Source organism: Ursus maritimus, unplaced genomic scaffold (genome assembly GCF_017311325.1).
Source record: "Ursus maritimus isolate PB19 unplaced genomic scaffold, ASM1731132v1 scaffold_6, whole genome shotgun sequence".
Lineage (NCBI taxonomy): Eukaryota > Metazoa > Chordata > Mammalia > Carnivora > Ursidae > Ursus > Ursus maritimus.
In genome coordinates this window covers 74,892,591-74,919,436 of record NW_024426774.1, presented here as the reverse complement: position 1 = coordinate 74,919,436, position 26,846 = coordinate 74,892,591, and the positions used below count along the sequence as shown (strand labels likewise).

Genomic DNA, 26,846 nt, shown 5'->3' with positions numbered 1-26,846 from the left:
AATGTTCAAAATCATTAGCTATCAGCGAAATTCAAATCAAAACCACATTGAGATACCACCTTATGCCAGTTAGAATGGCAAAAATGGACAAGGCAAGAAACAACAAATGTTGGAGAGGATGTGGAGAAAGGGGACCCCTCTTTCACTCTTGGTGGGAATGCACGTTGGTACAGCCACTTTGGAAAACAGTGTGGAGGTCCCCCAAAAAGTTAAAAATAGAGCTACCCTATGATCCAGCAATTGCACTACTGGGTATTTACCCCAAAGATACAGATGTAGTGAAGAGAAGGGCCATATGCACCCCAGTGTTCATAGCAGCATTGTCCACAATAGCTAAATCACGGAAGGAGAAAGAATGATTACCTAACATTTGCAGCAACATGGACAGGACTGGAGGAGATTATGCTAAGTGAATGAAGTCAAGCAGAGAAAGACAATAACTATATGGTTTCACTCATTTATGGAACATAAGAAATAGCAGGAAGATTGGTAGGAGAAGGAAGGGAAGAATGAAGGGGGGGTAAACAGAAGGGAAGTGAACCACAAGAGACTATGAACTCAGGGAAACAAACTGAGGGCTTCAGAGGGAGGGGGCTGTGGGATTGGGATAGGCCAGTGATGGGTATTAAGGAGGGCACATATTGCATGGAGCACCGGGTGTTATATGCAAACAATGAATCATGGAACACTACATCAAAAACTAAGGATGTACTGTATGGTGACTAACATAACATAATAAAAAAATTTTTAAAAAACACAGTTTCAACAGGTTCTTTCTCACAGGACTTGTCTGAGGAATCAGCAGTGGGACTCACCATGGGTAGAGGCATAAATAGTATTTCCTAAAGTTATATAGTCCCAGAACCTTCCTGCATAGAACATTTGGGAGGGCTTATATTTGACAGACCACACTTTGGTACACACTTTCCAACATCCCTGTTAGCATGAGTGTCATGAGATACTAAGCCAACACTTGGCTGCCCCATGGGAAGTGGCATGGCAAAGGACGCTGTGAAGTAGTTGAAAAGGAAAGGTTCAGAAGGAGCTGAAAATGATGTCCAATGGAAAGAAGGAAAGGATGGGGGACAGGGAGGGAGGGAGGGAGGGAGGGAGGGAGGAAGGAAGGAAGGAAGGAAGGAAGGAAGGAAGGAAGGAAGGAAAGAAGGAAGGAAGGAATGATGGACAGCTGGGAGGGAGAGAGAAAGGTGGCAACTGTTAGGACAAAAAATCCAGCTATTTGTCTGTCTGACATGTGAGTTGGCTCAGCACAGCAACTGCTGGGCCAAGAATTGTCTGCAGGTGAGACAATGAAGCCCGCTGGGGTGGGCACCCAGATGTGTTGACAGCATGGCCAGGAGAGCAACCTGTCTCTGGACAGTCATACACTTTGTTCACTGTACTTGTTGGCTGACAGATATTTTCTGTTCACCTACAGTTGTGAAAGTACCATGTGCCGAGCATATTTGCCTGGCACTACGTGGGAGCCTAGAAAGGGAAGGAGGGGAGGCAGGGGAAGAGCATGGTAACCCACCAATATGCTGCAGAACTGACTTGCTGGGCAGGTTGGGGTAACTGTTCTCCAGAGTGCCCCAGGGGTATACATATGAGGGCTAAGGAACAAGAAGATGCAGTGATGTGCCTGAAGTCACATCTCTAATATGGCATTGAGTCAAATGGGCAGTCGTAGGGTCAGTCCTTAGTGGACTAGCATACAACTGGAAAGAACTTGGATGAATTCGAGGCCCCTTCTCCCCTGGAATACCACGAAATGATTTTCACTTCTTCCTTTAACGCTTGTAAAAATCAAGGCAAAATCTCTGCAGAAGGGTTCCATGGCCTACCCAAGAGTGTCTCTAATTCCTATAAGCCTCAGTGGGGGAAAGTAGGAAGGAAAGGAAATTGAACAAAGGCAGACACAAAGACCAAAAAGCACCAACAGTGGACAGGGGGTGGAAGAGGAGCTAATGCCATCTCAAAGACAGTGTTCCACATTTCTCTTCCTTTCTCTTCTGCCTAATTCTGAAAGAAGGAAACTGAAAAAAACTTTGCTTTACAGTTGGGCTGTGAATGAGGCAGCTGCAGGAAGAAAGGTTAAACTCTAAGGTCTGGAACTGGCTACTGAGAAATAAGGAGCAACAATCAGTCAGTGACAGACCTGCATGGAGGCTGAGAGGAAACCACCGGCAGAGCACACACTCCAAGAGAAGACCTGCAAAAGCCACATGTCAATGTGTCTACACCTACAACGACACTTAAAATAAACTCACAGTAGTTGAGGATCAGCGACACAGGCAACAAATGGTATGTCTGGCAACTATTTCTTTACAAACAGCGTGACATGGCAAGATACACCAATTCAAGATGCTTGGTATAAAGTGGAAAAATCAAGATCAAGAAATAAGAAGGGAATTGATTGGGGGAGTTTGGGAACTTTAGACTGAGAACATGAGGGTCACATGGCTGTGAGAATGGGAACCATAAAGCAGAGTGGGGATACTGGGATGAAACCAACAGAGAAATCTGACTCTGCTTCCCTTGGGAAATTAAAATAGTGCCACTTTTTTGATCCTGCATCACCAATGCCAGGATTTGGGGGTTTTTAAATTGGTAGTCAGCCTATTTATTTCATGTATTCTTTAAAAAACTTGTTTGTTGAGATATAATTCATATACTATGAAACATTTTTAAAATATACAATTCAGTGGTTTTAGTTTATTTACATAGCTGTGCAAACATTACTATTTAATTCCAGCACATCTTCCTCACCCCACAAAGAAACCCTATACTCATTAGAAGTCACTCCCCATTTCCCTTCTCCTTTCCCCACCATGAGTTTACTCTATGGATTTGTCTATTCTGGACACTTCATGCAAATGGCATCATACACACTACGGCCTTTTATGCCTGGCTTGTTTCAAATAACATAATGCTTTCAAAGTGAATCTGTGTTGTAGCAGGTATCAGTACCATGTAACTTATTACAGCTGCATAATATTCCATTGTAGGGATATGCCACATTTGCTTATCTATTAATCAGTTACTAGACATTTAAGTTGTTTCCACTTTTTGTTTTTTTTTTTTTTTTGGCTATTATGATGCTATGAACATTCATGTACAAGTTTTTGTGTGAACATACTTAAGGACTTTTTAAAATTCAGGTATAATTAATATATGGTGTTATGGGAGTTTCAAGTGTACAACAGGATTCAACAATTTTATGTATTTCTCAGTGCACATCAAGATAACTGTACTCTTTAATCCCTTTTATCTGTTTCACCTCCCCTGCACCCCCACCCCAACCTCCTTTCTGGCAATCACCATTTTGCTCTCTGTACATAAGAATCAGCCTTTTCTCTTTTTTTAAGTTTCACATACGAGTGAAGTCATATGATATCTGTCTTTCTCTGACTGACTTATTTCATTCAGCATTAAACAATCTAGGTTGATTCATATTGTGCAAATGGCAAGATTTCATTATTTTTATGGCTGAATAATATTCCACTGTGTATATACACCACATCTTCTTTATCCTTTCATCCATTAATGGACATTTGGGTCACTTCCATATCTTGACTATTGAAAATAATGCTACAATAAACATAGGGGTGCATATATCTTTTTGTTTTGGTGTTATCTTGGATAAATACACAGCAGTGGAATTACTGGATTATATGGTAATTCTCTTTTTAATTTTTTGAGGAAACTCCATTCTGTTTTCCACAGTGGCTGCACTCCCACTTTGCATTCCCAGCCACAGTGCACAAAGGTTTCTTTTTCTCTACATCCCTACCAACACTTGTTATTTCTTTTTTTATTCTAGCCATTCTAACAGGTGCAAAGTAATATTTCATTGTGGTTTTATTTTGCATTTCCCTGATGATTAGTGGTGTTGAGCATCTTTTCATGTGTCTGTGGGCCCTCTGTATGTCTTCTTTGGAAAAATATCTATTCAGGTCCCCTGTCCATTTTTAAATTTGTTTTTTTGTGTGTTGAGTTGTGTAAGTTATGTATTTTTTATATTAACCCCTTATCAGATGTATCATTTGAAAATATCTTCCCTCACTCAGTAGGTTGCCTTTTTGTTTGTTGATGGTTTCCTCCCCTGTACAAAACCTTTTTCATTTTAGTATAATCCAATAATTTAATTTTGCTTTTGTTTCCCTTACCAGAAAAGACATATCTAGAAAAATGTTTCTACAGTTGATGTCAAAGAAATTACTGCCTATGTTTCCTTCCAGGAGTTTTACGGCTTCAGGTCTCACATTTGGTCCTTAATCCATTTTAGGTTTATGTGTGTGTATGGTGTAAGACAGTGATCCAGTATCATTCTTTTGCACGTAGCTGTCCAGTTTTCCCAACACCATTTGTTGAAGAGATCTTCTTTTCCCCACTGTATTTTCTTGCTTCCTTTGTTGTAAATTAATGCACCATAAAAACATGGGTTTATTTCTGGATTTCTATTCTGTTCCATTGATCATTGTGTCTGTTTTTGGGCTAGTCCCATATTGTTTTGATTAGTATAGCTTTGTAGTATGTCTTGAAATCTGGGATTGTGATACCTCCAGGTTTGTTCTTTTTCAAGATTGCTTTGGCTATTTGGGGTCCTTTGTGTTTCCATACGAACTTTAGGATTATTTGTTCTGTGAAAAATGTTGGTATTTTGATAGGGATTGCATTAAATCTCTAGACTGTTTCGGGTAGTATGGACATTTTAACAATATTCGTTCTTCTAATCCATGAGCATGCACTACCTTTTTATTTGTGTTGTCTTCAATTTCTTTTATCAATGTTTTATAGTTTTCACAGTATAGATCTCCCATATCCTTAGTTAAGTTTATTCCTAGGTATTTCATTCTTTTTGGTACAATTATAAATGCAATTGTTTTCTTAATTTCTCTCCTGCTACTTTATTATTATTGTATAGAAATGCAATAGATTTCTGTATGTTAATTTTGCATCCTGCGACTTCACTGAATTCATTTATCAGTTCTAGCAGTTTTTTGATGGAGTCTTTAGGATTTTCTCTACATAGTATCATGTCATCTGCAAATAGTAAAAGTTTTACTTGTTCCTCACCAATTTGGATGCCTTTTTTTCCCTTGTCTGATTGCTGTGGTTAGGACTTTCAGTACGATGTTGAATAAAAGTGGTGAGAGTGGACATCTTTGTCTTGTTCCTCGTCTTAAAGGAAAAGTTCTCAATTTTTCACCATTGAGTATGCTATGGGTTTTTCATATACGGCCTTTCTTATGTTGAGGTATGATCCATCTATATCTACTTTGTTGAGAGTTTTTATTATAAATGGATGTTGTACTATGTCAAATGCTTTTCCTTAATCTATGGAGATAATCATATGGTGTTTATCCTTTCTCTTGTTAATGTGATGTATCACATTGATCAATTTATGAATATTGAATCACTGTTGCATCCCTGGAATGAATCCCACTTGAACATGGTGAATGATTTTTTTAATGGATTGTTGGCTCTAGTTTGCTAATATTTGGCTGAGGATTTCTGCACCTAGGTTCATCAGAGATATTGTCCTGTGGTTTTTTTTTATGGTGTCTTTATCTGGTTTTGGTATCAGAGTAATGTTGGTCTTGGAGAATCAATTTGGAAGGTTGTCTTCCTCTTCTATTTTTTGGATAGTTTGAGAAGAAAAGATACTAACCTTTCTTTAAATGTTTGGTAAAATTCACCTTTGAAGCCATCTGGTCCTGGATTTTTGTTTGTTGGGAGTTTTGGGTTTTTTGTTTTGTTTTTTTACTGATTCAGTTTCATTGCTGGTAATTGGTCTGTTCAAGTTTTCTATTTTTCCTGCTTCAGTTTTGCGAAGCTATATGTTCCTAGGAATTTATTCATTAGTTCTAGGTTGCCCAATTTTTTGGCATTTTATTTTTCATGATATTCTCTTATAATCCTTTGTATTTCTGTGGTATTGGTTAGAATTTCTCCCCTTTCATTCCTGATTTTATTTATTTGAATTCTCTCTTTTTTTTTTTTGATGACTTTAGCTAAAGGCTTATCAATTTTGTTGATCTTTTCAAAGAACAAGTTGGTTTCTTTGATCTGTTCTGTTGTTTTTTAAGTCCCTATTTCATTTATTTCTGCTCTAATTTTTATTATGTCCTTACTTCTCCTGGCCTTGGGCTTTGTTCTTTTTCTGGCCCCTTTAGGTGTAAGGTTAGCTTGTTTGAGACTTTTTCTGGTTTCTTGAGGTAGGCCTGTATTGCTATAATCTTCCGTTTTAGAATAGCTTTTGCTGCATCCCAAAGATTTTGGACCATTGTGTTTTCATTTTCATTTGTCTCCATGTATTTTTTATTTCCTCTTTGATTTCTTGGTTGACCCATTTATTGTTTAGTAGCGGGTTATTTGGCCTCCATGTATTTGTGTTCTTTGCAGATTTTTCTCCTGAGATTGGTTTCTATTTTCATAACACTGTGGATGGAAAAGATGTATGATATGATTTCAGTCTTCTTGAATATATCAATTATTTTGTGGCCTAACGTGTGATCTATTCTGGAAAATGTTGTGAACATATGTTCTCAATTCCTTTGAGTTTATACCTAGGAGAGGAATTGCTGGGACATAAGCTAAGTCTACTTTAACATTTGAAGAATTGCCAGACTTTACAAAGTGGGTGCACCATTTTATATTCCCACCAGCAACATAAAAGGCTTCCATTTTCTCCATATCTTGCCAACACTTGCTATTGTCTGTCTCTTTTATTATAGCCAAACTTGTGGGCATGAAGTGTTATCTCACTGTGGTTTTTGTTTACATTTCTCTCATAACATCATTTCATGTGCTTCTTGGCCATTTGTATATCATCTTTGTGGAAATTTCTGTTTAAAACTTTGTCTATTTTTCAGTTGGGCTATTGGTCTTTTTCCTGTTGAACCGTAAGAGTTCTTTATGTCTTCTGGATACAAGATCCTTATCAGACATATGATTTGCAAATGTTTGTTTTTTTTTTTACCTGTGGGTTGTCTTTTCACATTTTTCCAGTTTTATTGAGAAATAATTAACATACATCACTGTGTAAGTTTAAGGCATACAGCATGATGGTTTGATTTTTATATATTGTGAAATGATTATCATAACAGTTTCAACTAATACAACTAATAGCTTCTCATACAAATACAATAAAAAGAAAGAAAAAAAGGAAAAAATTTTCTTCTTGTGAGAAGTCTCAGGATTTACTGTCTTAACTTTTCTATATATCATATAACAGCATTACCTATAGTCATCATGTTGTACACTACATACCTAGTACAGGCATACCTCATTTTATCACACTTCTCAAATACTGTGTGTTTTACAAAATGAAGGTATGTGGCTACTTTGCATTGAGCAAGTCTATCAGCACCATTCTTCCAACAGCATTTGCTCATTTCATGTCTGTGTCACATTTTGGTAATTCTCATAATATTTTAAACTTTTTCATTATTATTATTTTTGTTATGATCTGTGATCAGTATGACTTGCTGAAAGCTCAGATGATGGTTAGCATTGTTTTAGCAATAAAGTAATTTTTGAATAAGGTACATACATTTCTTTTTTAGACATGTAACGTTATTACACACTTAACAGACTACAGTATAGTGTAAATATAACTTTTCATGCACTGGGAAACCAAATAATTTGCTTGACTCAATTTATTGTGATATTCACTTTATTGTAGTGGTCTGGAACCAAACCCACAATATCTCCAAGGCATTCCTGTATTGATATATGCAGTTGTCTTTTAAATCAGATAGGAGGAGGAAAAAGTTACAGTAAACAAAAACGACAATTTATACTGTCTTTTATATCTACCCATGTAGTTATCAGTGTCCTTTATTTCTTCATGTGGATTCAAGTTACTCTCTGATATCCTTTCATTTTGTCCTGAAGGACTTCCTTTAATATTTTTCTGGTAGGGCAGGTGTTCTAACAATGACATCTGTTTTTGTTTATCTTGAATGTCTTAATTTCTCCTTCTTTTAATGGGCAGTTTTGCCAGATATGCTATTCTTGGTTGACAATCTTTTTCTTTTACCACTTTGAATATTTCATCCCACTGCTTCTGACCTCCATGGTGTCTGATTAGAAATCAGCTGTTCGGGGTAAACAGAAGGGGGAATGAACCACAAGAGACTATGGACTCTGGGAAACAAACTGAGGGCTTCAGAGGGAAGGGGGGTGGGGATTGGGATAGGCCAGTGATGGGTATTAAGAAGGGCACATATTGCATGGAGCACTGGGTGTTATACGCAAACAATGAATCATGGAACACTACATCAAAAACTAAGGATGTACTGTATGGTGACTAACATAATAAAAAATTAAAAAATAAATAAATAAAAACTTGAAATAAAAATAAGTAAATAAATAAATATCTACCCCCCCCAAATCAGCTGTTTGGGGCGTCTGGGTGGCTCGGTCTTTAAGCGTCTGCCTTCAGCTCAGGTCATGATCCCAGCGTTCTGGGACGGAGCCCCACATCAGGCTCCCTGCTCAGTGGGAAGCCTGCTTCTCCCTCTCCCACTCCCCCTGCTTGTGTTCCCTCTCTCACTGCCTCTCTGTCAAATAAATAAATAAAAACCTTTAAAAAAAAGGAAATCAGCTGTTCATTTTATTGAGGATCTCTTGCATATGGTGAGTCACTTCTGTCTAGCTGCTTTCACAATTCCCTTTTTGAGCCTGGTGCTTTCTGTTGTGAAAGGTTATTAATTATTGATTCAATTTATTTAATAGATATAGGCCTATTCAAATAGTCTGTTTCTTCTTGTGGAAGTTTTGACGGATTGTGTCTTTCACGGAATTGACCCATTTTATCCACTGACCCAGTCAAATCTGTGGGCATAGAATTTTCATAATATTCCTTTATTATCCTTTTAATACCCATGGGATCTCTGGTGATGTCTCTTAATTTTTGGTATTTGTAATTTGTGTGTTCTTTTTTCCTAAGGTAGCCTGGCTAGAGGTTTATTGATTTTATTGTCTTTTCAAAGAACAGCTTTTGATTTTGTTGGATTTTTCCAGTGATTTCTTGTTTTCAACTTCATTGATTTCTGCTCTAATTTTTATTGTTTTTTCTTCTGGGTACTTTAGATTCAATTTGCTCTTCTTTTTCTAGTTTCCTAAGGTGGAAGCTTATTGATTTTAGACCTATCTTCTTTTCTAATTTATGCATTCAATGTTATAAATTTCCCTCTAAGCACTGCTTTCACTGCATTCTACAAATTTTGATAAGTTGAACTTTCATTTTCATTTATCACGGTCACTTTTTAATAACATTATTCTAGCTCTGACATTTCAAAATAGTTTGTGTTATATTCCAACATCCTTCCTAAATTTAATGCATCACATCTACAGGATTCTAATGAACTAATTCTTCTGCCACATTTTGGGGGAAATTTTTCAGTGACATCTTAACTCTGACTTGTGGAAGCATTACATGATATTCTTTTTTTTTTTAAGATTTTATTTATTCATTTGACAGAGAGAGAGACAGCCAGCGAGAGAGGGAACACAAGCAGGGGGAGTGGGAGAGGAAGAAGCAGGCTCCCAGCGGAGGAGCCTGACGTGGGGCTCGATCCCAGAATGCTGGGATCACGCCCTGAGCTGAAGGCAGACGCTTAATGACTGAGCCACCCAGGCGCCCCACATTACATGATATTCTTACGTGAATGTTTTTCTGTTTCTTTTTTTTTAATCTGGAAAATACGGGGTTATTACCTATAAGAAAATGCATGTTTGAATTCAACAAAATCCTGGCCTTTTAGCAATATCACTTGCAGCTTATTAATCAGCCCTGTCAACATTCATTTAACTATAAAGAGCTTTAGAGGTGTAAAAGCATGCTGGAAAAAATTCAGTTCTGGGAAGAAATATTTTCTCTTTTGCCTTGCCGGAAGTGTGAGCACTTTGACAAGTGTTAGATTTGCTTCTAGTTACATAAGAAACCAGCTGTGCTCTGCCCCAGATCTCATCCTGCAAGTCCTATTTGAACAAAAGGGAAATATATTCTTGAGAAAGTAAATATGTACAAGGGCTCCATAAATTAGTCTGCTTTGCTTTCAGATCTTAAGTCATCATGTTGGTAAAATAGTCCTCATCCACTACATTGATTGGGCATCACTGGTACAGAACAGAGAACTCGTATACGTTCTTCCCTATACATATACCAGAATCCAAAGATCTTGGAATAAAAGATTCAGAAACATTCCTACTTGATGGGCCCATGTCTTTACAGCAAGAATGCTCGCTTCATCCAACAGTGTCACTCACAGCTATTTGAACTCCAGACTTGCAGAGTCAATTACCTCTCCTGCTTCTCTGTTTGGTCTCTCTAGAGTGCTTCAGTCTTAATAGATCCAAACAAGCCTCATCATGTTTACCCCCAAACCTGGTTCTCCTCCAGCGTGGTATCCATGCTTTGGATCCATAGCTTTGACACCTACAACTTCCATACCCCCAAGTCCTGCCAAGTTCAATATCTGAATCTTCCCTCAGATCTGCCCACTTATCACCTCTCACTTATACATCTTAACTCCTTTCCTTCATCCTCACCTGGCCTCCCTCTTTTAATCTGTTTCCCACCCAGTAGCCAAAGGATTTTTTTTCAAAGTGATTTTTTTCTAAATGCAAATATGATTTTAGACCTATCTTCCAATGGTTTCTCACAGGTCTTAAATTAAGGACTGACATCTCATACGATGACCTATGGACCCAGCATGATCTGGTCCCTGCCTACCTTTCCAGACTCATCAAGGGCCAACTGTTAACTTGATCTCTGAGCTCTACCTACACTCATCTTTTCAATTCTTCTGAAGTGCCATACTCCTACCTGGCTCAGGACCTTTTCATGTGCCATTCTGTTGCCTACCATATACTCTCCCCTTACTCCCACCTCTTTACCTCATTAACTTCACTCCTCAACCCTCAGATATCAGTTCCAATAACATTTCCTCAGTAAAGCATTCCTTGACCCCAGAAAATAGCCCAAGAGCCCACAATTTTCCTTAGTCACACTATTCCAGTTGGTAATTATACTTCCATGTGCACATCTCACCAAGCAAGAAATGGCACAAGGTGCTGCTTTACGAGTGCCCATTGCATGTCTGTTTTACTTACCATGATACTCATCATCTAGCACAGAACTACATATAGTAAGCAGTCAATAAATGAAAGAAAAATAAATGGATTAACATTTTGGTAGACATCATTACCTTCTAACTATGTGACAGCATAGTTCTAAATGTTTTACGTGTATTTACTCATTTAAGTCTCACAATTGCCCTGTGGAGTAGGTATTATCATTATCATCCTAATTTTGCAAATAAGGAAACCAAGGCACGGATAATAAATATCTTGCCAAGTGTCACACAGGAGTGGGCAGAGCCAGGATTAATATCTTTCTAATTCCAAATCTGTGTACTTCACCACAACTTATGACAACAGAGACATCTGGCTGGTGGTTTAATACAATGATAATAAAAACGAGCATTGCCCCCCTCTCCATGTGCTCAAAACTCCTGTAGAGCTCTTCGTTCGAACTGCCTGTAGGGCTTCAGTGTGCCTCTAGCCCCTTCCTTGTCATTTGACATTGAGTTTCATATTTTGAACCAACCAAATATTGAGAGTCCAATCTTGGCATGACTACACGACATGATTAGACTTATTATCTCCAGTGAGTAATAAAATGGCCATGAAGGTTATTACAAGTGAGGAGCTCCTGAAATGATGAGCTGCAGCATCACCCGAAGAAGAGTCAAGTCTCCCTAACCTGGACAAATTCTTGAACGTTTTATGAGAAAAGCCATCTTTTCATTTGAGAGTCATACCTGGCACACTCAAACACACCCACACAGAATTCTCAGATGCATTAACACCAATATCTCTTGAACAGCTCAGCACCTCGGGAGTGATCCACATCCTCCTCTTTTACTTAATTACATCTGCACTGAGGTATTACTGACATACAGCAAACCACACACATTTAAAGTGTACAAATTGATACACCTTGATATATGTATGGTTAAGTTTATATTTATCATCTTGCCAATTTGTTTTCTATTGGCTCTATTTGTTCTTGGCTCTCTTTTTCCCTCCTGACAGATCTTGGATTGAGTATTTTTAATTCTACTTTATCTCCTTTGTTGGCTTGTTTTGTTATTTAGTAGTTACTTTAGGTATACAGCAAACATCTTCAATATATTATGCCCTAATTTCAATTAACATTATAGACTTCAAGCACAGTATAAGAACCTTATAATAGCATACTTCCATTTCTCCCTTCCTGGATTTGTGTTTTGTTTTGTTTTGTTTTGTTTTGTTTTGTTTTGTTTTGCAAAGCACTGGTGTGTTGTTTTTGTTTTAACCTGAGGTAAAACATATATAACATAGAATTTATCATTTTAGCCTTCTTCAGGAATGCAATTAAGTGGCATTAAGTACTCATACTGTTATGCAACCATCACCACCATCCATCTCCACAACTTGTTCAGTATCCCAAACGGAAACTGTTTACCCATTAAATAATAACTCTCCATTCCCCACTGCCCCCAACCCTTGGTAACCACTATTCTACTTTCTGTCTCTATAAATTTGACTCTTCTAGGCACCTCATATAGGTGGACTCATACAATACTCGTCATTTGTGTCTGCCTTATTTCACTAATGATAACACCTTTGAGATTTATCCATGTTGTAGCCTGTGTCAGAATTTCCTTTCTTTTAAAGGCTGAATAATATTCTATTGTATGTACATACCACTGTTTATTTATCCAGTCATCTGTCAGTGGACATTTGGGTTGTTCATCTTTAGAACTTAAAATGCTGTTATTCCTCTTCTGCTTTTATGTTATCGTTGTCATACATTTTACTTATATGTATGTTATAGACCCCACAGTACACATATTATTTTTGTTTAAACAGTCAATTGTGCTTTAAAGATATCTAAACAGAAAAATATTATATATTTATTCATGTAGTTATCTCCTGTGTTCTCTATTCTTTTTTGTAGCTTGATTATTTCCATTCATTTTTCCATTTAAAAATATCATTATCCTCCTGCCTGAAGGGCTTCCTCTAATATTTCTTGAAGTGCAGATATGCTGATAAAAGCTCTTTCAGCTTTCGTATATCTGAAAACATCTGTATTTTGCCTTTTTATTTTTGAAAGATATAGATTATAGAATTCTAGGTTGAAAATTTAAAGTACTGAAAGGAAAAATAAATGTTTCTCCCCTATCTTCTCACTTGCAACAAGAATTCTAATGTCATGGTTATCTTTATTCCTTTGTATATAACATTTCTTCTATTTCCTCTAGTTACTTTTATGATTTCCTCTGTATTATTGGTTTTGAGCAAATTGATTATGATGTCCCTTGGTATACTTTCCCTCATTTTCTTGTACTTGGCATCCATTGAACTTCTTAGATCTGAGTTATAGTTTTCACCAAACTTGGACATTTTTCCATCTTTATCTCTTCCAATATTTTTCTGTTCCCCGTTCTCTCCTCTCCTTGGAAATTCCATCTTCATGTATATTTTGGCCAGTTGAAGCTCAATGATGCTCTTTTGTTATTTGTTTGGTTTTTATTTGTGTATTATTCTTTTTCTCTGAGTGTCTCATGTTGAATAGTTTCTATTGCTGTGTCTTCAAGTTCACTTATCTTTCCCCCTGCAATGTCTAATCGGCCCATTGATTCCATTCAGCATGTCTTCATCTAAGATATTTTCTTCCCTAAAAGTTTCTCATCTCTTAAAGTTCAACATTTTCCTTTAAAAAAAAAAATCATTCCTCTTTCTACTTAAATGTTTGAACATATGAAACAGTTATAATAACTGAATTTCTTTTTCTGCCAAGCCTAATATATCAGTTCCCAGTGAGTCTGGATTGGATTGATAGATTATTAAGGGAAACATTTCCAGCTTCTTTTCACACCTAGTAATCTCTGATTGGAAGCCAATTGTGAATTTCACCTTGTTGGCTACTGGTTTAGTATTCTTTTAAATATTCTGGAACCTTGTTCTGAGATGCAGTTTCATTACCTATAAAGAGTTCTTTCCTTCATGTCTTGCTTTGATGATTTCCTAGGAGGGCCCAGAGCTCCACTGAATGCTACTCATTCCCCATTACTGAGGCAAGACCTTCCCAAGCAGTCCACCCGGTGCCCCATGAGTTATGAATTATCCACTATGGCTGTTAAGAACAGGTACTGTTCCTGGCCCTGTGTGAGCACCAAGGCTTTTCCTCCTAATGCTTCCCAGTGGATCTTCCCCAGCCTCAGCTAATCTTCCCACATGAAAGAGTTCCTCCATACTGAGCTGAATTTTCAAGGGGGCCTCTACAGATTTCCAGAGTTCTCTCTCCATGTACCTCTCTCCTCCCTGGTAATTTGTCCTACAAAATCTAGATTTCTTGGTCTCCCTGGACTCTAAGCTCTGCCTCACAGAATCAGAAGTTTGTTGTGCTCCACCTGGGATTCTTCTCCCTACACCATGGCCTAGAAACTCTGTCAAAGCATTAGGTTGAGATAAATCATAGAGATCACCTTGGATATTCCCTGTATCTCAGGGATCACTGGCCTTCATTGCTTGGGTGTCCAGTGTCTTTAAAAACCATTATTTCAGGGATGCTGGGTGGCTCAGTTGGTTAAAAACCATTATTTCATATATTTTTGTCTGTTTTTTCCCCCAGAGAATTTTCATGTCCTACTCTTGGTAATTAAAAGAGGTCAAAATTATCAGTTATGAGTATCTAGCCTCACCATCTTCTTATCCTAAGCATCAGGCTGATGAGTCATCCCTGCCAGAAATTGCCCTCCTGGCCTATGGTAACCATATGCCAGCTGGTCTCTGAACCAGTGCACCTAACCCAGGGGGCATGAAGGGGTGCTATGCCCAAGAAGATAGACTTTGTCTAATTCACATGAAGGTTTCACATGCAATGGCAGCCCATCTGACCTTCTCCATCCTAACCCATCCCCCTCCAGATGGCTATGCTATCTCCTTTGGCCTTGCAGGCCTTGGGCAGCCAAACTTAGAGAATGGCTCTGCCTTCACATAAAGCAGACCCTCCTCTGCTTCAATAACACTGTGCTGTGGGCGGCAACAGGAGCAGTTCAGACACTCCAAATGTGGTCTCTGAGGCCAAAGCAAGGTTACAAAAGTTTCAAGTATCATGAGTTGGATATCATGAGTATCCAACAGTGGAAAGGTCCTGACCAAATTTTGCTTTTTAAATAGAAATAGTATACTTGAAGCATCTTTGAAAGTGTTTAGTTTTTAGTTTTGTGTGTGTGTGTGTGTGTGTGTGTGTGTGTGTGTATTTGTACTAGACTGACATAAAGGGACGATGATCTATCCTTCTATCAATTACTGAGGCCAATAGCTTTTCTGTTTCCTTTAGGAAGAGCATCTAAAAACCTTCTGTTAATCCTCAAGACTAACTATCCCAAATTTAAATACTCCCTATTTTAGTCTACTTGTGCTACCACAACAAATTATCATAGACTGCGTGGCTTAAACAACATAAATTCATTTTCTCACAGTTCTGAAAACTGAAAGTCCAAGATCAAGGTGCCCTCAGGGTTGGTTTCTGGTGAAGCATCTCTTTGTGGCTTGTAGATGGTCATCTTCCTACTGTGTCTTCACATCGCTTTTCCTCTGTGCACACGTGGAAAGAGAGAGGTCTCTGGCGTCTCCTCCTCTTCTTATAAGGACACCAGTCATACTGGATTAGGGTCCCACCCTTATGACCTCATTTAACCTTAACTACCCCCTTAAAGGCCCTATCTCCTCGTACAATCACATTGGGGGTTAGAGTTTCAACACATGAACTTTGGGGGAACAATTCAGTCCACTGTACTCCCCCAAACACCTGAGCAGCAGGATCACCGTTCTCTTTGTGTAGCATGGATGCTGACTTTAGCCCCAGGCCCCCTGCTTCATTTTCATTCTCTCAGGATGACAGAGGACTCTTTGGGTTCACATTAAGTACCGTGTCACTACAAATGAGCAGCCCCTCTGGACAAGCCCGATTAGGCCCCTCCTTGGGGACCCTGGAGAGCTGGCAAAGCAACTGCAGCTGTGTGGCCCCACACCCACAGCTGGACACCCAGTCACAGTAAAAAGTCACTGTCACCAGGAATTTATCAGGTTGCACAGGGCAAATTTGCCCATGCCTTTAACCTCCTCCTCCCTGTACACGTGTCCTTCCCCTACTTCTGCTCTTCAACTGCATCCCTGCCCCAGCTGGTCTGGCTCCTTGCTCTCCTCCCACATTGACACCTCTGTAATATAGGCAGGGTACCAGGAGGCAATACAGCCTGGCAAAGGTTCCCAAGTTTTGCTGCACATTAGGATCACTTGGGAAGCTTTCAAAACCCTCAATGTCCAGACCACATACTTTATGGATTCAGTCAGAATGTCTGGGGTGAAAGCCAGACTTGGGTACTTTTACTGAGGAACTAGGTTTTGATACTGGTTTCACCACTTCTAGTTCTGTGGCCTTGGGCAAGTTACTTAACCTAAATGGAGATAATAGTAGCACCTATCTTGTAAGATTGTAGGAAGCATTAAATGAGTGAATACTGTGAAGAGTCTAGCACAGGGCTCGCCATGTAAGGTATGTGCTATAAGTGTTAACTACCATTATTACCAGAGAGGCCCTAAATAAAACCAGTGCCCTACAGAGGAAAATCACTTACTAACTCAAGAATTCAGAAAGGAGAATCAGTATACTAACTCACTAACTGTGAAAGGGGAAAGAGTGAGCTAACATTTATCAAATACTTGCTTGGTGCAAAGCATACATTATTTTACTTAATCTTTACAAAATAATCTTTACATTATTTGGCTTAATCCTCTATTCTCAAGACGGATAGAATTACTTAACAGAAGAATAAACTAAAGCTTAAAGAGATTAATTCGAGTTAATGCCTAACGGTGGAGTTGGGATTTGCAACCAGGACTTTCTCACTTCAAACTCAGGTTCCTGAATTCTCTTCTCAACTAGGCCTTCATCTTTGGATTTCCATGTTTGTCTCTGAATCATCTAACTTTAGCAAAAATCTTACTAACTCAGTTTAGCCAGAATCCCCCAGCCTTTACATCTGATCAAATTCCTCAAAGCCCTCCACCCCAGGTAATATCTGGTCACCCTGGCCTGCCTTCAACCAGAATCCTGTCAGGTAGGTTCAGCCAGAATCCCCCTTTACCCCTGATGTTTCCTCTTAGCAATTTTCCATCCACCAACCCCACCCTGCGCCTTGGCTACAAATCCCCACTTGTCCGTGTTATAGTCGTCACTGAGCCCAGCTCTACACCGAGGCCTCTTTTTCCTAGCAATAGTTACCACTTTCCTGACCAACTGGTTTTTCTTGGACAATCTCACACATGCACACAAACACACACGCGCACAAACACACACACTCCCACTCACATATACACGCACATACAAACCACAGCACAACTCTGGAAGAACTCCTCAGGAAACAGTCCTTCATCCCCAACTGGTAACAGTAACGACTCTTACACTATGAACATAAACAGCACCCACCATGGTCTATTGGGGCCACCTCGGACTTGGGTGGCTCAGCAACCAGCCTCTGGATCTGGGTCAGAGTGCTGCAGGCTTCCTCCATCTCCCTCCAAATGAGAAACACGTCCTCTCTGACTCCAGCTCCTGGGAAGAGAAACACAGAGTGAGTGGGTAGCTATGGCAGGCCCAAGAACACTCTGGTAGTCCCAGAGGCCTGAGACACCCCAGACAAGTTTCTAGAACATTTCTGAACCTCAAATTCCACTTTCCCCACTAATCTAAGAATCAGAACTAAAATCCCCAAGGAAGTGCTGTCACCTCAAGAAATCATAAATGCAGACTTTAGGATGCAATAAATCTTTATAAATATTTGTAGCAGCTATAATATTTTAAGATGAATTCTTGATAATACTCAAATAAGATATAGAATAAAATTATTCAAAATCACCTAATAAAAGCCAGGGCGAGGAAGAGAAATTCAGTTGTATATGAAAGTAATAATTCCTAACCTTTCTTGATTAAGCTGAGATTTCCCACTTCTCTGAAAACCACCTTCACAGTATTTATTTTCCCCTAATGTAAGAAATGATCCTTTGCCCTCCTTTTCTGGATCTCTGCTGTCTCATTAAGGGTTAGGCTTAACCCTTTGGTTAAGGGTTTGGCTGTACATTTTTTTCAAAATGATATGGCTTCTTAATATAGATATTAATCTCATTCTCATAATCAATCAATCAATAAAATGTTATCCTACGGGTAAGAGGTCCACGCCCTAACAGATCAGTAGTTTCCAGAGATTAAGGAGGGTGTAGGAGCAGGAGCGAAATGGGCATGACCACAGAAGTGCAACACAAGGGATCCTGTGGTGGTATCTTGACATCAATATCAATGTGATGGTCGTGGTAATGTCCTATAGTTTTGCAAGATGCTACCATAGAGGAAACTGGGGAAAGAGCACCTGGGTATCTCTATTATTTCTTTAAAATGTATGTAAGCCTACCATCATCTCCACACAGCTCTCAACTAAAGCGGTCTGTGCACACGAGGCAACGGTGACTCCAAGAGGCCACAAGAGAACCTCCCATTTTCAGTGGCATCCATGGGCCCAGCCACTGGTCGGGTACTACTCAAGGCATCACAGGGACTGCTCTGGGGTTGCTTCTAACATGGTTGTAGTAACAAGAATTTAGCAGATATATTCTCTAGTTTTAAAAACTCCATTCTAATAAAAAGCTTTAAAAAAAGCAACTAATTCAATCTCACAGACTGTATACAGTCAGCTCAGAGAACACTGACGATGTTATCATTAAAGTAAGCTAATCCAAACTCTCTAATGATAAATACCTTTGAGGGTACCTGCTTTGTGGTTGGTATCGTGCTTGGGCCTTTCTAAACATTATCTCTTTCTCTTTACCACAGCTCTGCAGGCAAATTCTACTCTTGTCCTCATTCTACAGCTGTATAGAAACTGCAGCAGAATGAGTTGTCCAAGGTCACATTGTCAGTAAGTGTCAGAGCAGGGAGTCAAACCCAAGTTGGTGTGACTATACCAACTCTGGCACCCTGCACAGTTGCCTGAGAGAAGAAATGGATAGTTATAGAGGGTCCCTGCAGCCCCCTCCCCTAGCTGCTACTGAGATCCCACTTACCAAGCCCATCTATGTAATATTCCACTGATGCCTAAGATCCTATACCCACAGAGAATGAGAGACCACCATCAGGTCTAGGGGCTGCCCCAGGAGACTCATCTATCCAGGGTGAAAGAACTAGCCTTAAGCCACCAGGACACACCAGGGCAGACCATAGTCGATGTTTCTGACTTTCAAATGTAGTCAAGAAGGGCAGGGCAGAAGTAAAGGGATACCAGGGATCTGGCCCTCCCGAATCTGGCCAGATGGAGTGAGAGAGTATTAAAAGCTGTATTCATAAAGAAGCAAATGACAAGCCCTGACAGAGATGGAGGGCCACCGTGGCTCCTCACAGCCATTGATAGCCCAAGGAGTGAAACATGGTGTGTATCTAGCTCCGTGCTGGAACTCCAAAGATATCGCAACCTGCTGCCAAAAGCAAACCTTAAGCCCAAGGGACTTTCTGACTACCGTAAAAGCAAACCTGACTTCCAGCTGCTTACTGTAGCACAGAGCTGTCAAGTAGCAGAATCCTCTCTTTAAAAGTTTCGAATCAGTCAAGGCTTTCCGTTTTCCCCAGACTTGCGAAAAGTACCTTAAGAGGTTGTGAACCACAAGTCAGCAACAAAGGAAAAATTCAAGAAAACAGAATTGGTCTTGATGATCCAGAACCAGGAGTGTATTTAAGGGGCAGCAAGTGACAGCATGCTCCCTGTGCAGGTAGTAACTAGATTATCAATACACTGGGTTAGTCATTATAATTAGGCAGCTACAGATTCCTCTGCTGGTGATCAGGAAGCAAAACAACTCAAAGCTGTCCATATAACCAGGTTTGCTTTAAAAACAAAACAAGAAAAACTGTAGAGCAAGAGAAAGCGAAACTTAGGACGTAGAGGTTTTATTTCATTATTGTACAGGCAGTGAGGAAGGGCTGCCACTTTTATCAGAGTCACTTCTAAGGGACTTCGCTGGGGTATCGGACAGTTGCAACCCAAGGAGACAGCCTACTGAAAACCTAGAGGGCGGAAGACAAGGCCCAGGAAATCCCAGTATTCAGAGAGCTCTGTGAATTTGAGTTGCCGCAGGCTAAACCACAGAGGAGACAAAACCACAAGGAAGCATCAAGGTATTTTGATCATCAGGGGACAAGCCAGCCAAGATCTGCTGTGCACAGAAGCAGGATGTGGCTCCTCAAAGAGACATCCCAGACAAACTACAAAATCTTTCAGCCCAAACGTCCCCCTCCTTGGTAGTCCTGATATCTCCTGTGTGCCATGAGGTAGCAATTTGGAGGCTCACACAATTCTGACACCAGCTGGGAAAGATGTCACATTAAGCTGCTGTTTTTCATTAGCACCCGGTATTGATTTCTCAGACCAGCTGGTTTAACAAATGAAATGAGCCCCTGGTCAGATATGTTTCGATACGTCAGGGGAACACCACGTCCCTGTCAAATCTTCCATGTCTCACCTACAGGATAAAGTCTAGTTGTCAGAGTCCAATTCATTAATTATTCATTTGGCAAATATTTGTCAAGCACTTACTACGTGGTGGATGGGCACTGCCAGTGCTGAGGGCCCTGCTCCCTGTGTTGCAATCCAGTCCAGGGTTCAAGGCCCCATAATGTCCCTCTAATGCTCTGCCACCTGATCAGGGCACTGTCCTCCCAGCCCTCTAGGGCCCCTGGTCGCCACTCTCTTCACCATCAGAAAACTCAGAGCCCTCCACTGCACTCACCCCACCCTTCTTTCAAGGCACTGTCCAGCCTCCACCATCAAGGTTGGCTCAGCAAACAGTGATCTGCCTCCAGCTCCTTCTCAATCCCATCGAAGGCATTAGCCACAACCACTGTTCTCAGTCCTTTTGCTGCCAGAAGACACTCGCAGGTCCCCCCTCCTCCCTTAAATACGCTGACGGTATATGCAATTCCTGGCTGCCTGTCACCCCAACCACCAATTTCAAGGAGGACAAAGAAGCATCAGCCGGTGATGGTGAACTAGTATTTGCATGACCTTGAATCCAGTCTAATTTAAGTCAATCCTTCACAAACACGATGCTTTATTTTTAGTACGCAGCTGCTTACAACATAGCTCACCACTCAGCAGTGTGTGCCCGGTCATCCTGCTGTCAAGAGCTGTGGTCTAAAACTCTCCTATGGTGTGAGCGCGCGGGCTTGGATTACTGCTTATGTTCGCATGGGCTGACTTTGCTCACTAGATTGTAAACATCTTGAACATAGGGACAATGTCTTGTCTTTCTTTGTATCCTCCACAGCACTTAGCACAAGAGCCAGTGTTTTTAGCAAGAATTCTTATCCTTCCTTCTTTTTATTGTCCTTATTACAAAGAAACAACGAGCACCAGATACATTCTTTCCTCGGGGAATTGCCCCGCTTTAGGATTGACAGGTCCCAACACTGCAAGAAACTCTTCTGAGTGGTATAAAACAGACCCACATCATTTGAGCATATGACTATGCCCTAGGTATTCCAGACATTAACAATGACATGTCCTCAAGCAGTAAGTCCCTTCCTTTTAGATCCTCCTGCCACAGCGACACAACGGTCCCCCCATGTATCTGAAACACTAGCATCCCAAGGGCAGGAGGGGAAAGGCAATTCAAAAAGCAGCTAGGGGGTGACACTGGTCCCAGGACAAGTTAATGCAGCACAGGGAGAGGGCAAGCCAGAAACTAAAAGCACCATCAGCAACCCTAAATCCCAGACTCCTCCCTAGTCCCATTGTGGACTCATCTGTCTGTGGCCCTTCCCCATTGCCCAGGACTGCTGAGTGCAGAACTGACCCAGATGGATAGAGACTGCTGTCTTCTGGAGCCCTAAACTCCTGCTCAGCTGTGAGGATCTAAAAGAACTGAAGAAAACTATCAAAAGGCAGCATTTTCAGGAAAAGGCAGCACATGCTTCTATTTACAGAAACCAATACAATGTGTGTGTGTGTGTCTTTTTTGACTAAACTATGAGGGCACTAAAATCCCCAGAGAGCTAAAATTATAATAAGGGTCTGGTGAAAGGGGGCAACGACATCCATAAAGGTACTGCAAGTGGTGAAAAATCAGTAGTTTTTGTTGTAATGGAAAATCCCCGGTTACTTGTGCTAAATTATATATTAAGCTGTTTTGGTGGTGAGAGGTCATTGAATACCTTCTGGCTCGATCCAGCCCCACCGCCCCAACCACTGAGGTGCATGTGCAGCTGCACTCAGTCGCCCTGTGGAAATCAACAACTAATTAATTTAAAGAAAATAGAGTCATTTCACCATCTGGATAAACGTCTAGCATTTTCCGGGAGCAATGAATATTTCACAAGGGCCATGATGTCTTAAAAGTAATTTCAAATACCAAGTGTGGGCAACTCTTAATAAGTAGGTGTGATACTATCTCCTGGGGCGTCTCTCTTCTAAGTGGAACATTGTAAAGTACAAATGTAATGCAGTCTAATCATCCAATATTCGCCTAGAAAACTTGAATATAAGTCATCACTATTCTCCACCAAACTCAGCAGGAAGGATGACACCAGGCTCTGGGTGCCACTGGGCAAGCAGGTGATAAAGACACAGGGATAAAGAAGAAATATCTACAGAATGTCCAAAATGCCCATGGATAAAGTTTGGTTCAATAAATCTGTTCTATTTAAAATAGGCGATACCCTTTAAAAGGCACCAAATCAAGAGGTGTTTTAATGAAATGGTAAATTCAGGGGAACTTACGAGTTCCCTTTAGAGAAAATTTGTTAAAATTGTTGTTTTTCAGCTTTTCCATCATAAAAAAGCCTGAACTTCTTTTTGGTTCTAAGGGACCTACAATGCACGAAATGAGTGCAAGATGGTCACAGAGCTGCTCCCTGATTTCTGTCAACCAACCCTGAATCAACAGAGAAACAGTAAGGCTAGGGCTACTCTTTGAGGGAACAACCCCACACTAGCATCTGCTCAACCTCCTGTCCTCAACAAAAGCCCATTTTTATGAAATGGGTCATGTGGGCTACTAGGGACTGGGTCTCAGTCACAAGTTTAAGCAGACTAATTATTTTCTTCAAACTCACAAGACACTGACCTAGGGCCCAGGAATCCAATTATTTTAAAATATCCTCTTCTCAATAGGACATCTTCTTAGAGGATCCTTGTTCACTCATTTATTCAACCAAACTCAATCAATATTTATTATATCTGAGCACTGGAAATACAGAATGAACAGGAAACAGTCCAAGCTTTTAAGGGGCTCTCACTCCAGTGTAGTCTGCCCAAACTGTGGTCCTCAGAACCTGTGTCAGAACCCCCCAATGTGCTTATCAAAGTACAAACTCTTACGCCATACCCCAGACTCATTCTGAGTTGGGCGGGAGGGGACTCCAGGAAATTGTACTCCCAAAACCATACCAGTGATACTTTTACAACAAAATTTTGCAAAGCTTTAGTCTAACAGGTGAGACGGGAATGTAAACGAATTATTTCTATACAAAATATTCTTGGAGAAAAAAAGTTGAGTCATTTCTGGGAACAATATTCTAATACCCTGATGTCCCTATTCCTGCCCTAAAGAAGTGCTCTCCAAAGAAGTCAGAGCTCTTTTTCCCCTTCAAAGTGCTGGAGAATCCATGACATACCACTTTCTAGATACCCATTCCAGAACATTCTCACTGATAGGGCTCATTACATTCCACTATTTCTAACAGTGCTGTTTATTTTAGATCAGATATATTTTATAATGTCAGCCTCCTGCTGATGCATCAAGAAGGAGAAAGAGGGGAAAACTAAAATTTACTATGTGCCTACTATGTGCCAGCCACACTATGTGCCAGCCACTGCACTGGGCATTTAAACACACTGCCTCATTTACTCTCACAACGATCACATAAGTAGGGATCATCACCCCCATTTTACAGAGGAGTGAAATGTGGTTCAGAGAAATTAAGAAACTTAGCCAAGGCCACCCAACTAATAAGGAGTGCAGTCAGGATTCAACCCAGGTCTGTCTGTCTCCAAAGCTGCCCATTCTCTTTCCACACTGGAACACTGTCCTTGTGTATCCTCGTAAATGATCACAACACAAGATCTACATAAGCAAATCTCATCTGTTAGGTGTTGGTTGCTTTTAGTTTCCTTCAAGGGGCTTATAGACTCATCTCTTCCTGGGATGGAAAGCACCCAGCCTGTAATTCTGATCTGTAGGTGATGATGGTTGGAGAGCTGATCTCCAAGGCCAGGGCCTACTATGAGATTCTGGCAGGCAGCAACGCACACCTGTTGGCTTAGCTGGCAACTGACTACACTGGGATTGGCAGTCACCCACAGCACAGCCTCATGGGGCTAGTAGCTCTGAGAGCTCTCAAGTGTGGGACTTCTGCTATCTGCATGTCTGTCTCCCTTATCCAACTGTGATTTCCTTGAAGACAGAACTATGTTTATCTGTTTTTATAACCACTCTCCCTGGTACATCCCTGACAGTTGGCAGACACTTCCAAATAGGCTGTTCCAGAGTATAAACTTCCTGAGGAGAGGGACTTCCTTTTTCATCACTGTATCTCCAGAGCTCAGCACAGTGCCTGACTTTCAAAGGCAAATGTGCCCTCAAATCAGGGGAAGTTTATTCAAAGGTAATCAGAAATTGACACCGGCTCTTTTATTTAGTAATTCAATTTAATTTTTAAGAGATTCTTGAGGGATTTCTCTATGCCATATGTTTTGTTAGGTGATTCAAGATGTCTGGACCCACTCAATTATTTCAGTGGGATTCTAAAAGATGGACTGTGTTGGTGACCAAAGAACTGGGCTGAGCCCATCACTGCCCCATGCTGAGAAAGGACTACAGTGAGCAGTGGAGGCAACCTGGTGACAGGCTATTCTGCAAAAGGAGCTGAAAATAGCAAGGAACCCAGGATATAAACCCACTACGGGGGAAGGAATACAGGGGTTCCCTGCCCTGAAAGTGTCTTACTCTCTGGTTAGGAAAAGTAGACCTTCACACATACCAGGTGTAGGGAAGAAGAGGGTGGAGGTGGAGGTGGGAAATTCTTAAACCCTAAACTGGGCTCCTGGAGTCACAGTGGCAAGGAGCAACTTTTAAATCACCAAGCAGAAGCATAATTGATATTCTAAGAGTTTGAGGTTCCCTGAATAGGAACCGTGTCTTTTATTCCTTCAGAATCTCTTCCTCGGCCCTCGTGAGTCTCTAAAGACACAGAAGGTGTTGAACAAATGGTTGTTAACTAACCAGACCCCTGTCTCACAGAAATTCAAGGCAAACCATTATTGGAAGGAGCAGGACTCTGGAGATAATTAAAGTCCTTCAGCCTTGAAAACTGTAATGTGGCAACAATTTTGGAAGTGCAGCTGGTCCAGCTCCATCCATTGAATTGAACTGAGTTCTAAGGAGAAGGAAGACCTCTGAGAGAGCCTCCTGCTGTCAGTAAGTTACAATCAGTGCTTCTAAATTAAATCAGAGATTAGAAACTAAGAGGCAATGCCAAGCCTGAGTGATGGGCCTGTAAACTTCAAATATCTAATTAAAGATCGGAAGTGCCTTCCAAGAACACAACTTGGTTATTTTTTTCTCTCCAAGCCTAACAGCCCGAACATATCTTAAAGTAAATAAAATTTGGTTTCATAATATTTAGTTTCAGTTCATGCATTTATCTCCACCAACACACGCAAAAAAGTACAGCTTCCAAAGGTAGAATCAGCCAAATTTTTACAGCTACACCATATTTGGACTTCAGGATAAAACTAGCTGATCTGAGCACCTTTTCTAGCACCATTTTGCCAGGAATACCAGACACAAACAAAAACACTCTCAGAAAAACAGTACCCTTTCCTATTACCTGATACTCCTTTTTATTTATTCATTGAAAAGTCTTTCTCTTGGAGACAAGAGCCAATATGGTGGTAAGTGCAGTGAACCCTGTCTGTAGTTCTGCTGTTCAGGGCTGGCCAGCGAGCAATGTGGAGGGCCCAGGGCAGTACTGCTCAGTGGGAAGGATGATGATGAATCCATCAGTGATGCCTGACATGGATATAGGCATACGTGAATGATGCCGTGCTGCCCAACCCTGACCTCCTGGAACCATGAGACGGTCCTGAGCTCGTAGCTCTTTTGGTTGTATGTATGGAACATGTTGAAGTTACAATTGTGCCCCAAGTGTCTGCAGTTTGCCTCCTCCTCTTCCTCTTTCTCCTCTCCTTCCTCCTCTTCTTCTTCCTCCTCCACCTCCTCCTCTGGCTTGAAGTGGGAGCTCAGAGCTCTGACCATGGCTGTCAGCCTGGATGCTCATTCTACCACAGGAGTGCCTTGAATTTCCGATTCGGAAGAGCTTGACATCAGAGACCATCTAAAATAAGCCCACTGTCCACATCCCCAATCAGCCTAGATCCCAGGATAGCTACATCCATGCCGAAATTCTTTCCTTTCTTTAGTCTGATGCCAGGCCCTTGAGTGCCCTTTTTTCTTTAACATGATTTTCCTATTCTGTATTTACAGTTTCAGTTTAATTAAATTTTTCAAGGATAAAACAAGAAGAGAAAACCAATATCAAAGACGAGGTCTGCTCCAAACCCAAGAGATCAGAAGCCTTTTTCCCTCCTAAAAGGGAGTCCTCAAACAATGGAATAGACCCCTCACTCTAGGCCCACAGGGCTTTCACAACCTAAGGAGTAGCCAGCTCCTCACAG

General features: G+C 40.6%; 1 protein-coding gene across 1 annotated transcript in view; it reads right to left on the bottom strand.

Annotated features, from left to right (window-relative positions):
* VWA3B (von Willebrand factor A domain containing 3B) overlaps positions 1-26,846 on the bottom strand; it is a 210,124-nt gene that overhangs the window by 135,276 nt on the left and 48,002 nt on the right. Inside the window, exon 7 of the mRNA XM_008699794.2 lies at positions 17,558-17,683. Coding sequence (XP_008698016.2) covers positions 17,558-17,683 — 126 coding nt within the window. The remainder of the gene's footprint in view (positions 1-17,557; positions 17,684-26,846) is intronic.